The following is a 12,002-nucleotide window of genomic DNA, read 5'->3' as shown; positions in this document are numbered from 1 at the left end:
AAATAGGGACCCCCATTTTTTATTACATATTCATGTAGTACGTAAAGAAATATGAATGTTTTAGTTGGACCACTTTTTTCGCTTTCTGATAGATGGCACTATAACAGTCAGAAACATATGGCTCACAATTTTAGACAAACTGTTGGTAACAGGTAGGTTTTTTTAGATTAAAATACACAACATAGGTACATTTGAACATTTTATTTCGGCTGTTCCAATGTGATACATGTAGCTTTGTGAACTTAACATTTCTGAGAACGCATGCTGTTACAGTGTGATTACCTGTAAATACCACATTAATGCAATAAATGCCCAAAATGATGTCCATCAACCTCAATGCATTTGGCAATATGTGTAACGACATTCCTCTCAACAGTGAGTAGTTTGCCTTCTGTAATGTTCGCACATGCACTGTCAACACGCTGACGCATGTTGTCAGGCATTGTCAGTGGATCACGATAGCAAATATCCATCAACTTTCCCCACAGAAAGAAATTCGGGGACACTAGATCCAGTGAACGTGTGGGTCATGGTATGGTGCTTCAACGACCAATCCACCTGTCATGAAATATGCTATTCAAAACCACTTCAACCACACGCGAGCTATGTGCCGGACATCCATCATGTTGGAAGTACATCACCATTCTGTCATGCAGTGAAACACCTTGTAGTAACATCGGTAGACCATTATGTAGGAAGTCAGCATACATTGCACCTTTTAGATTGCCACTGATAAAAGGGGGGCCAATTACCCTTCCTCCCATAATGCTGCACCATACATTAACCCACCAGGGTCGCTGATGTTCCACTTGTCGCAGCCATTGTGGATTTTCCGTTGCCCAATAGTGCATATTATGCCGGTTTACGTTACTGCTGTTGGTGAATGATGCTTCGTCACTAAATAGAATGCATGCAAAAAATTTGTCATTGTCCCGTAATTTCTCTTGTGCCCAGTGGTAGAACTGTACACAATGTTCAAGGTCGTCGCCATGCAATTCCTGATGCATATAAATATGGTACAGGTGCAGATGTTGATGTAGCATTCTCAACACCAACGTTTTTGAGATTCCTGATTCTCACACTATTTGTCTGCTACTGATGTGCGGATTAGCCGTGACAGCAGCTAAAACACCTACTTGGGCATCATCATTTGCTGCAGGTCGTGGTTGACGTTTCACATGTGGCTGAACACTTCCTGTTTCCTTAAATAACGTAACTATCCGGCGAACGGTCCGGACGCTTGGATGATGTCGTCCAGGACACCGAGCACCATACATATCACATGCCTGTTGGGCATTTTGATCACAATAGCCATGCACCAACACAACATCAACCTTTTCCGCAATTGTTATACAGTCCATTTTAACACGGGTAATGTATCACGAAGCAAATACCGTCCGCACTGGCAGAATGTTACGTGATACCACATACTTATATGTTTGTGACTATTACAGCGGTCATATATCACGACGCAAAAAAGTGATCCAACTAAAACATTCATATTTTTTTACGTACTACATGAATATGTAATAAAAAATGAGGGTTAGTATTAAAAAAAAAAAAAAAAAAGCAGTTGATATCCATTTGACCTATGGCAGCGCCATCTAGCGGGCAAACCATAGCGCCATCTGGTTTCCCTCTTCCAAGTTAGAAGAGTTTCGTTCTTTGTAGTTTTTTTGTTTGATGCTTATTTCGTGAGATATTTGGCCCGGTCACTACCAATGGACCACCCTGTATATAGAGCAAGCAGTAATGGAAACAAAAGAAAAATTTGGAGTAGGAATTAAACTTCATGGAGAGGAAATAAAAACTTTAAACTTTGAGGTTTGCTGATGACATTGTAATTCTGTCAGAGACAGCAAAGGACCTGGAAGATCAGTTGAACACAATGGACAATGTCTTGAAAGGAGGATGCAAGATGAACATCAACAAAAGCAAAATGAGGATAATGGAATGTAGTTGAATTAAATCAGGTGGTGCTAAGGGAATTAGGTTAGGAAATGAGACACCTAAAGTGGTAGGTCAGTTTTGCTATTTAGGGAGCAAAATAACTGATGATGGTCGAAGTAGAGAGGATATAAAATTTAGATTGGCAATGACAAGGAAGCGTTTATGAAGAAGTTTGCTAACATAGAGTATAGGTATAAATGTCAGGAAATCTTTTCTGAAAGTATTTGTATGGAGTGTAGCCATGCATGGAAGTGAAACATGGATGATAAATAGTTTGGACAAGAAGAGAATAGAAGTGGTTGGGTAACCAAGCTGAAAAATCTGCTTGACAGTTAGAGAAGAATTATTAAGGAAAATAAACTGGACCGTAAACATAACTTTTTTACATCTTTAATTAGGTCAATTCTTGGGGTAGTGCATAAGAAAAAAAGAAAACAACACTCAAGTTCAAAAGCAACTTTTGAAGTTAAGTACAGTTTATATCGACTAGCCTGTAGGTAGTACTTTTACTTGCATTATAATACTGGGAAAAAACATTAAAAAAATATTCTCAATCGGTTTCTTGATCTTCATAGGTTGAAGAAGAATCATGAAGTGCCCATTATGCCTCAGATTCTTCTGAATCTGATTTCTTGCTGACTACTGGTTTCTTTTCCATATTGTCTTTGGCTTATATTGTTAAGTATGGGTTTTTCCTTGGGATCAGCAGGCTTATGTTGTGTTCCTGCTCCACTCATCAAACTCCAGTTCTGGAAGAGATATGTTGGTTTTGCAGCTTTCTCTGAAGTGAGTCTGTTTCTTTTTTTACTGTGGAACCACCCTAAAGTACTGAAGGAATGCTCTGTAGCAACAGATGTAATTAGTGTGCCCAGAACTTTTATGATAACTTCTGCCAATTCACAAGTTCCTCTTACACATCAACAGCACAATAAAGGACTTTTTTATCTTCCTGAGGGTGAGGACTCACTCCTTCCCACAAAAACTGTCTGGATCAAATTCCTTGTTTGTCCCTATAATCAGCCAAGTTCTCTCTAACCTAAATAACATTTAGCCCAGTGTTCTTTGGTGTGCCACAAATAAGACTTTTGCATCAAGCACCTCAAAAGGCTTCAGGTTACTATCTTGTACTGCGTGATTAAAATGATTAGCTACAAGGTGGGCATTGATTCTTTGTTATTAAATCCTATTTATGTTACTGTTGTCATTTCACCTTCAAAAGCAGTGCAATCATACAAAAGCAGATAAAAAAAGGAGCAGAATAGAAACTACAGTCTATCTCAAATGTCGCTACACCTGATATGTTGTTGTGCTCTTCAGTCCTGAGGCTGGTTTGATGCAGCTCTCCATGCTATTCTATCCTGTGCAAGCTTCTTCATCTCCCAGTACCTACAGCAACCTACATCCTTGTGAATCTGTTTAGTGTATTCATCTCTTGGTCTTCCTATACGATTTTTACCCTCCACGCTGCCCTCCAATACTAAATTGGTGATCCCTTGATGCCTCAGAACATGTCCTACCAACCGATTCCTTCTTCTAGTCAAGTTGTGCCACAAACTTCTCTTCTCCCCAATCCTATTCAATACCTCCTCATTAGATATATGATCTACCCATCTAATCTTCAGCATTCTTCTGTAGCACCACATTTCGAAAGCTTTTATTCTCTTCTTGTCCAAACTATTTATCGTGCATGTTTCATTTCCATACATGGCTACACTCCATACAAATACTTTCAGAAACGACTTCCTGACACTTATATCTATACTCGATGTTAACAAATTTCTCTTCTTCAGAAACGCTTTCCTTGCCATTGCCAGTCTACATTTTATATCCTCTCTACTTCGACCATCATCAGTTATTTTGCTCCCCAAATAGCAAAGCTCCATTACTACTTTAAGTGTCTCATTTCCTAATCTAATTCCCTCAGCATCACCCGACTTAATTCGACTACATTCCATTATCCTCATTTTGCTTTTGTTGATGTTCATTTTATATCCTCCTTTCAAGACACTGTGCATTCTGTTCAACTGCTCTTCCAAGTCCTTTGCTGTCTCTGACAGAATTACAATGTCATTGGCGAACCTCAAAGTTTTTATTTCTTCTCCGTGGATTTTAATACCTACTCCGAATTTTTCTTTTGTTTCCTTCACTGCTTGCTCAATATACAGATTGAATAACATCGGGGATAGGCTACAACCCTGTCTCACTCCCTTCCCAGCCACTGCTTCCCTTCCATGTCCCTCAGTTCTTATAACTGCCACCTGGTTTCTGTACAAATTGTAAATAGCCTTTCACTCCCTGTATTTTACCCCTGCCACCTTCAGAATTTGAAAGAGACTATCCCAGTCAACATTGTCAAAAGCTTTCTCTAAGTCTACAAATGCTAGAAACGTAGGTTTTCCTTTCCTTAATCTAGCGTCTAAGATAAGTCATAGGGTCAGTATTGCCTCACGTGTACCAATATTTCTATGGAATCCAAACTGATCTTCCCCGAACACCTGATAATAAAACTAAGGATGACTTTATCATCAAGAAACACTTGTAAGCTCTTTAATACATGCAGTAATTAATTTTGTTATCAATAATCTAAAACTAAACTAAATTCTGCCCGAACAGGCCATGAAGGCCCTATGGTATCGACCAGCCATTGTGTCATCCTCAGCCTACAGGCATCACTGGATGTGGATATGGAGGGGCATGTGGTCAGCACACTGCTCTCCCGGCCGTATGCCAGTTTACAAGACCGGAGCCACTACTTCTCAATCAAGTACCTCTTCAGTTTGTCTCATAAGGGCTGAGTACACCCCACTTGCCAACAGCACTGGGCACAACGGATGGTCACCCATCCAAGTAGCAGCCTATCCCGACAGCACTTGACTTCGTTAATCTGACAGGAACCAGTGTTACCACTGTGGCAAGGCCGTTGGTGTTATCAGTAATCATTCTTCAATACTTTTCAGCTTATTACTAAACAGCTGTTCAACATGGGGTGTGTGTGTGTGTGTGTGTGTGTGTGTGTGTGTGACAGAGAGAAACCGAGAGTGGAGAGTAGAACTGCTAACATTATAAATGATAAGCAGCTGTCAGCAACACATGCCTCTCTTTAATTCATGATGGAATTCAGGAAAAAGAAGAAGAAAGCTTCTCTCTTACTTCATTTTTTTCTTAGTAATACGTAGATTTAAGTGTAAAAATATATCTAAAAACAAAGAAGATGTGACTTACCAAAAGAAAGTGCTAGCAGGTCGATAGACACACAAACAAACACAAACATACACACAAAATTCTAGCTTTCGCAACCAACGGCTGCTTCGTCAGGAAAGAGGGAAGGAGAAGGAAAGACGAAAGGATGTGGGTTTTAAGGGAGAGGGTAAGGAGTCATTCCAATCCCGGGAGCGGAAAGACTTACCTTAGGGGGAAACAAGGATGGGTAAACACTCGCGCACACACACACATATCCATCCACACATATACAGACACAAGCAGACATATTCAAAGGCAAAGAGTTTGGGCAGAGATGTCAGTCGAGGCGGAAGTGCAGAGGCAAAGATGTTGTTGAATGACAGGTGAGGTATGAGTGGCGGCAACTTGAAATTAGCGGAGATTGAGGCCTGGTGGATAACGGGAAGAGAGGATATATTGAAGGGCAAGTTCCCATCTCCGGAGTTCGGATAGGTTGGTGTTAGTGGGAAGTATCTAGATAACCCGGACGGCGTAACACTGTGCCAAGATGTGCTGGCCGTGCACCAAGGCATGTTTAGCCACAGGGTGATCCTCATTACCAACAAACACTGTCTGCCTGTGTCCATGTGAATGGACAGTTTGTTGCTGGTAATTCCCACATAGAATGCGTCACAGTGTAGGCAGGTCAGTTGGTAAATCACGTGGGTGCTTTCACACGTGGCTCTGCCTTTGATCATGTACACCTTCCGGGTTACAGGACTGGAGTAGGTGGTGGTGGGAGGGTGCATGGGACAGGTTTTACACCGGGGGCGGTTACAAGGATAGAAGCCAGAGGGTAGGGAAGGTGGTTTGGGGATTTCATAGTGATGAACTAAGAGGTTACGAAGGTTAGGTGGATGGCGGAAAGACACTCTTGGTGGAGTGGGGAGGATTTCTTGAAGGATGGATCTCATTTCAGGGCAGGATTTGAGGAAGTCGTATCCCTGCTGGAGAGCCACATTCAGAGTCTGATCCAGTCCCGGAAAGTATCCTGTCACAAGTGGGGCACTTTTGTGGTTCTTCTGTGGGAGGTTCTGGGTTTGAGGGAGTGAGGAAGTGGCTCTGGTTATTTGCTTGTGTACCAGGTCGGGAGGGTAGTTGCGGAATGTGAAAGCTGTTATCAGGTTGTTGGTGTAATGGTTCAGGGATTCCGGACTGGAGCAGATTCGTTTGCCACGAAGACCTAGGCTGTAGGGAAGGGACGGTTTGATGTGGAATAGGTGGCAGCTGTCATAATGGAGGTACTGTTGCTTGTTGGTGGGTTTGATGTGGACGGATGTGTGAAGCTGGCCATTTACTAACTTTTAATGTTGGCAGTATCATCTCATCCCTTATTTTAACTGGTAAATTATACATTCTAACAGTAAAAACTTTAAAAAGTACTTTTTTAAAAATATAAATATCCGGATTTTTGGGCATTTAAAACTGCTTTGGGTAAATGCCCATTTATAAATGTCCTGCCCACTGGGCATTTTCCTGGTGCACGTAAGTATTCATCTGCAAAAGAGACCACATATACGAGGTAGTGTGACCTATTCTTGAGTATAGATTGAGTTTTTGGGATAAATAGCAGGTCGGATTGTAGGAAGTCATTGAAGCAAATAAGAGGCGGGCTCCTAGATTTGTTACTAATAGGTATTACTATTATGGAGATGCTTCAAAAACTCAAATGCCCATTTATAAATGTCCTGCCCACTGGGCATTTTCCTGGTGCAAATAAGAGGCGGGCTCCTAGATTTGTTACTAATAGGTATTACTATTATGGAGATGCTTCAAAAACTCAAATGCCCATTTATAAATGTCCTGCCCACTGGGCATTTTCCTGGTGCACGTAAGTATTCATCTGCAAAAGAGACCACATAAAAGGCAATGCTCTTTTCCATGAACACTATTGAGAAAATTTAAAGAACCATCATTTCAAGGTGACTGTAGAATGATTCTGTTGCTGCCAACATACATTATGTGTAAGGACCACAAAAATAACATACAAGAAATTAGGGGCTCATAAAGAGGTATACAGACAATCATGTTTCCCTCGCTCTGGTTGAAAGTGGAACAGGAAAGAAGATAGCTAGAAGTGGTTCAGTGTACCCCCCACCCATATTTCATGGTAGATTGCAGAATAAATACATAGATGTAGATAAGCTCAGTCATAGGAAAAGAAGATTAGTATGTTTAATGTCCCACCCATAATTAAGTCACTAGAGACAGAGCATAAGCTTGGATCAGGGAAGGATAGGGAAGGAAACTGGCCATGCCCTTTCAGAGGAACCACCATGGCATTTACATTAAGCAATTTAGGGAAGTCACAGAAAACCTAAATACGAATGGCCCGACGGGCACTGGAACCATCATCCTCCCAAATGAGTCCAGGGTGCTGATCACTTCACCACAGTGCTCAGCATTCAGTCATAGGTAAAGCAGGTAGCAGACTTTAATTCATTAGTGGAATAAAGGGAATATGCAATCATTTGCAAAACCCTTATGCAATCCATCCTAAGATATTGCTCAAGTCTATGGGATCCAAAACAAATTATTAGACTAATGGGCAATACTGGCACTAATTGGAATGTTTGATACTGCTTCACCAAATCAAAATCAAACTTGTTACTTTTCAGTAGCCTATAACTTAGCACTCCAGCTACACTACAGATCAGTATGACACCACGTCTAAGATTATGTACTAACATTCGTTGGACTAGCCAACTCACAACCACTGTCACCTTGAAACCAAACACGTCACCCTGTGCTACAGGTTAAATAGTCACCACAACCTTCATCCCAAAAACTACAACAGACAGAAGAAAAATACTCTCGATATTCTGTTGTTTTGCACCACATCATCATTACAAAATGGGATGAATCTGACTTTGGAAGGTTCAGTTAACCTGAATACTGAATCCATATACAGAAACCCAACATAAATTGTCACAGATCTGTTTGACAGTTCAAGGGGAGGTCATTATGAAAATGCTGAAGGGCCTGACTTGGTAGTCACTTGAAGATGGATGCAAAATATTCCATGAAAGCTTGGGCCTAGTTACAATATTTCAAGAGTTACTCTTAAGTGAGGAATCTAGGAATACACTACCACCCATTATGGATCACCTCCACAGGCACTATGAAGACAACACAGAGGCATATCAAGTCTTTCTTCCCACTCTCTTTATGAGAATGGAACAAGAAGAAACCCTAGTATTAGGTGCAATCAAATGTATCCTCTAGCATAGAGTTCAGAGTCGTTTACTGACTATGACTGTATATGTTGAAAACAGGTAAACTAAAATCAAATGAAATATTTCATTCATGATATTTCGACTTTATCACAAGGTAATGTTGCACAATAATACATCTGACTTCATGCGCCAAGCCTGTGTGATATGAAAATTGTAGTAGAATAATTAATTTTTCCATTTATGGAGATGCCAACACTCAACACTGTTTAATTAGTGACTGCACAAAAGTGTGTCACCCCCACAAGTATCTTGAGGAAAGTACACGCAAGTTATTATCCATTTAGGAGAACAAAGTATTTGAAAGAATTTGAGTTAGCCATTGACGAAAGTGGTAGGCTCACAATATTTCACGTACCCGATATTAGATGGTGCAAGTGCTTCCAGTTCGGCCATAGCATGATTTACTATGTCATCTGCAGACGATTTTTTCGTTTTCTTCTTTTTTTCTTTTTTGGCTTTTGGCAGTGAATCTGTGTCCAGGAACTTAACATCATTAGGTATTGCGAGACCAGGAAATTTTTCTGCCAATTTATCTTTGTCACTTTTCACAGGATCCGTTTGTTTCTCATTGCGCTTTGGTTTCATGTGCTGAATAATGCGTAGGAGGTTTGCAATAAAAGAATCCTACGGAAACATAACATAATCTTACTTAAGAAATGTTATAAAAGAGATTAATTATAAAAGACGAACTAAAACTGATTAAAACTTACAGAGAATTCTGCTCCATTCTCGATCAGTACTTTCTTGAAAGCCTCAAAGGTCGAGTTTTGTTCAGACAAGGCTATTATGAATTCGGCTGTAAAGCGAAATATAATTATATAGCAACATTTAATCATCACTGTCAATCAATCTAAAATACACTGTAACTTTCACCATACCTAAATCTTTGTCATTCAAGCCCAAATGGTTTTCTAATTCCGTACAAATTTTCGACACCAGAGAAAGGTGCTCCAACTTCTCTACTTCATCCATGTCAACTTCCACACTTCACAACATTTTCTGTTTACAAGCGAATAAAAACATAAACACACCGCAGACAGCCATTCCACAGTCCCTCTACCAAAGTCTCTAGTCATAGGAGCAGTCGCGCCAACACATGATTAGTTGCTCCCCCAGACAATCGCCCAAAAATCTATCAATTTTAGACATCTCCCTATTTTATTCCAAAAATAAAGATAAAATGAAACTTATTTTAAACCATTACACGTGTTGCTTTGCTTTAGCGTTGGGGAAACATTTAAAAATCCGCCAAAATCTGTTAAAATTACGTATCTCCATATTTTCTACCAAAAATAAAGATAAAATTAAAATTTATTTTAAACATTATACCCATTACTTCGTTCATGAGTAGGTCAAACATTTAAAAAGCCGCCAATCTCAGCCAAAATATGAAACGTTTATTATTATATAGTATAGTATTTTAACGCAAGAGGAACAAGCATATTTAAATATATTTACTCATCTATTTTAATTAAAGTAATAGAATTCAATCACATCGTCGCACTGCCTCTTCTTCACTTGGAGACTGGATTGTTCTATTCCTCGGTAAGCAGCCATCGTGCCAATTTGCTTCAAAACATGTTCTGGTAGGACATAATAATGACAACACTTCTTCACACACGTTTATCTCGCCCGCACAATGAGAATTACTTTAGCACATTAGTTTTAAGTCTGTTTCTGAGGGAGGTTTTCATAAAATTAGCACACTAAATGCCAATTCACACTGGCCATCATGGCACTGTCACGTCAACTAATATGATACAGAAATCTGTGTTTGGTCTTTGCACTGCTTAAACGTTTCTCGTCCCATTTCTCGTTAAATTCCCGCCTATAGTGGTGAAGAAACATCTGATATGTGTAGCAGCAGTTGTATACGTTGTGGGTAAGAGATGTCCGAAGGTAAGGTAATTTAGATAAATTTTTTAGTTAAACACTTTGAAAAATGTTTTCTCACTATTTATGGCAGAGAATACAGACATTTTATTGTAAAGTAGCCCCTTCTTTTGAGACTTCCAAATAATGGAAGAATTTTTAAGGTCCCACCCACGTCTCGCACAAGAACCAAACGAGAACTGAACTTTGACGGAACCCTTGTGAGACACGGAGTCAACGTTAAAGGTTATATATAGTGTTACCGGCAACATAACAACAGTTTACGTAAGAAACTGAAACGAAAACAGCAATTCTGGGAAGCTATGTCCCTGCATTTATAAGACACATTGGGAAAGTCGTTTTCGTCTGGACAGTGTGTGAATAAATGGAGAGGTCTGTTGCTCCCCTTACAAGAGGAAAGAAATGGACGAGGTATGTCAAGACATATGTATCATTCACCCATAAATATTGATAGCTGGTTCTGGTAAGATACATTCGATATTCAACATTCATAACATTAGTTTAACACTGATTACTAAAGCATTAACAAAATAGGTCACTCTTTTATGACATGGTGCAGGGAACCAATACAGGTATTAAACCCATCTGAGGCAGCTGTAAAAGCTGCCGCTTCGTGGCCGGGAAACCACAAAAAGATGAAAATATGCTGCAGTGGGAGCAGCTTCGCATTTCCCCCTCCTTGATAGTTATAACAGTTAGAGTTTCTTAATTTTTCGGACAACTCCTCTGCCACCTGAAACTGCACACGAAAATGTTCCACGAATTGTGTCTCACTATACTGCAGCACCACATACTCGAGTTAATTTTCGGTTTTGGTCTTTTGGTGTGATGTAACTCTTCAAACTCCTCATCACTCGTCAAAACCTCAGACTCTGATTCGCTGGATATATGGAATAAATGGTAGAAATAATTTTCATATTTCAACCAATTCCAATTCTTTTGCACTTCTTCAAATAAAGGAGAGTTTAAAGGAATAAGTAAAATTCTTACCATACCATTAACAAAAATGAAATGAAATGACTGTATGGCATTGTTGGCCGGGAGGCCCCACGTGGGGCAAGTCCTTTTTTTAGATGACGCCACTTCGACGACTTGCGAGTCAATGATGATGAAAGACAAACAACACCCAGTCATCACGAGGCAGAGAAAATCCCTGACCCGCCGGGAATCGAACCCGGGACCGCATGCGCAGGAAGCAAGAACGCTACCGCAAGACCACAAGCTGCGGACATACCCATAAGAGTAAAGTGTAATTGTAAAATAGCGGAACACGGGACGTGCAACAGCTTCGAAACAATTGGAAAACGCGCCACAAACAAAACAGGAGTCACGTGAATTGTACCCCCACTCTAACTCAACTATCTGCATGCGCAATTCTGGCTGCTTGCTGTCACTGCTTATACACCAAACAACCATGTTTCAAGTAGCCGCAAGACGGAAGAGGCACTGTTCATAAGCGATTTCAACTCTGCGCATGCGCATGAAGCTGTCTGGCAGCTGTTTAAACAAATCCATCAACTCGCATGGCTCCCCAAAACTTTTTTTTTCCTGGTAATTGGTATCGTTCCAAAATGATTTTCAGTTGTTTATAAACGTGAAGTGCACATATAAAACGTGGTCCATTATATACATGGATGCTGGATTTTACACGATATTTATTGAACTGAAATGGTTTGCAGCTCGCAGCGATACCTTGTATATTAG

The 12,002-nt window shown here is 40.1% G+C and overlaps 1 protein-coding gene across 1 annotated transcript in view; it reads right to left on the bottom strand.

The window, feature by feature from the left end:
- The window catches only part of LOC126175246 (ATP-dependent RNA helicase DHX8), a 142,469-nt gene extending 133,013 nt beyond the window's left edge, over positions 1 to 9,456 (bottom strand). Inside the window, exons 1-3 of the mRNA XM_049921887.1 lie at positions 9,284 to 9,456; positions 9,116 to 9,201; positions 8,761 to 9,029 (exon numbers count right to left, since the gene is read on the bottom strand). Of these exons, the coding sequence (XP_049777844.1) occupies positions 8,761 to 9,029; positions 9,116 to 9,201; positions 9,284 to 9,377 (449 nt within the window). The 5' untranslated portion in view covers positions 9,378 to 9,456. The remainder of the gene's footprint in view (positions 1 to 8,760; positions 9,030 to 9,115; positions 9,202 to 9,283) is intronic.
- Positions 9,457 to 12,002: the final 2,546 nt, after the last annotated feature.

This window comes from Schistocerca cancellata, chromosome 3 (genome assembly GCF_023864275.1).
Source record: "Schistocerca cancellata isolate TAMUIC-IGC-003103 chromosome 3, iqSchCanc2.1, whole genome shotgun sequence".
NCBI classification, from domain to species: Eukaryota; Metazoa; Arthropoda; class Insecta; order Orthoptera; family Acrididae; genus Schistocerca; species Schistocerca cancellata.
The sequence above is the reverse complement of the archived record's forward strand: the minus strand, read 5'-3'. Positions and strand labels throughout refer to the sequence as shown.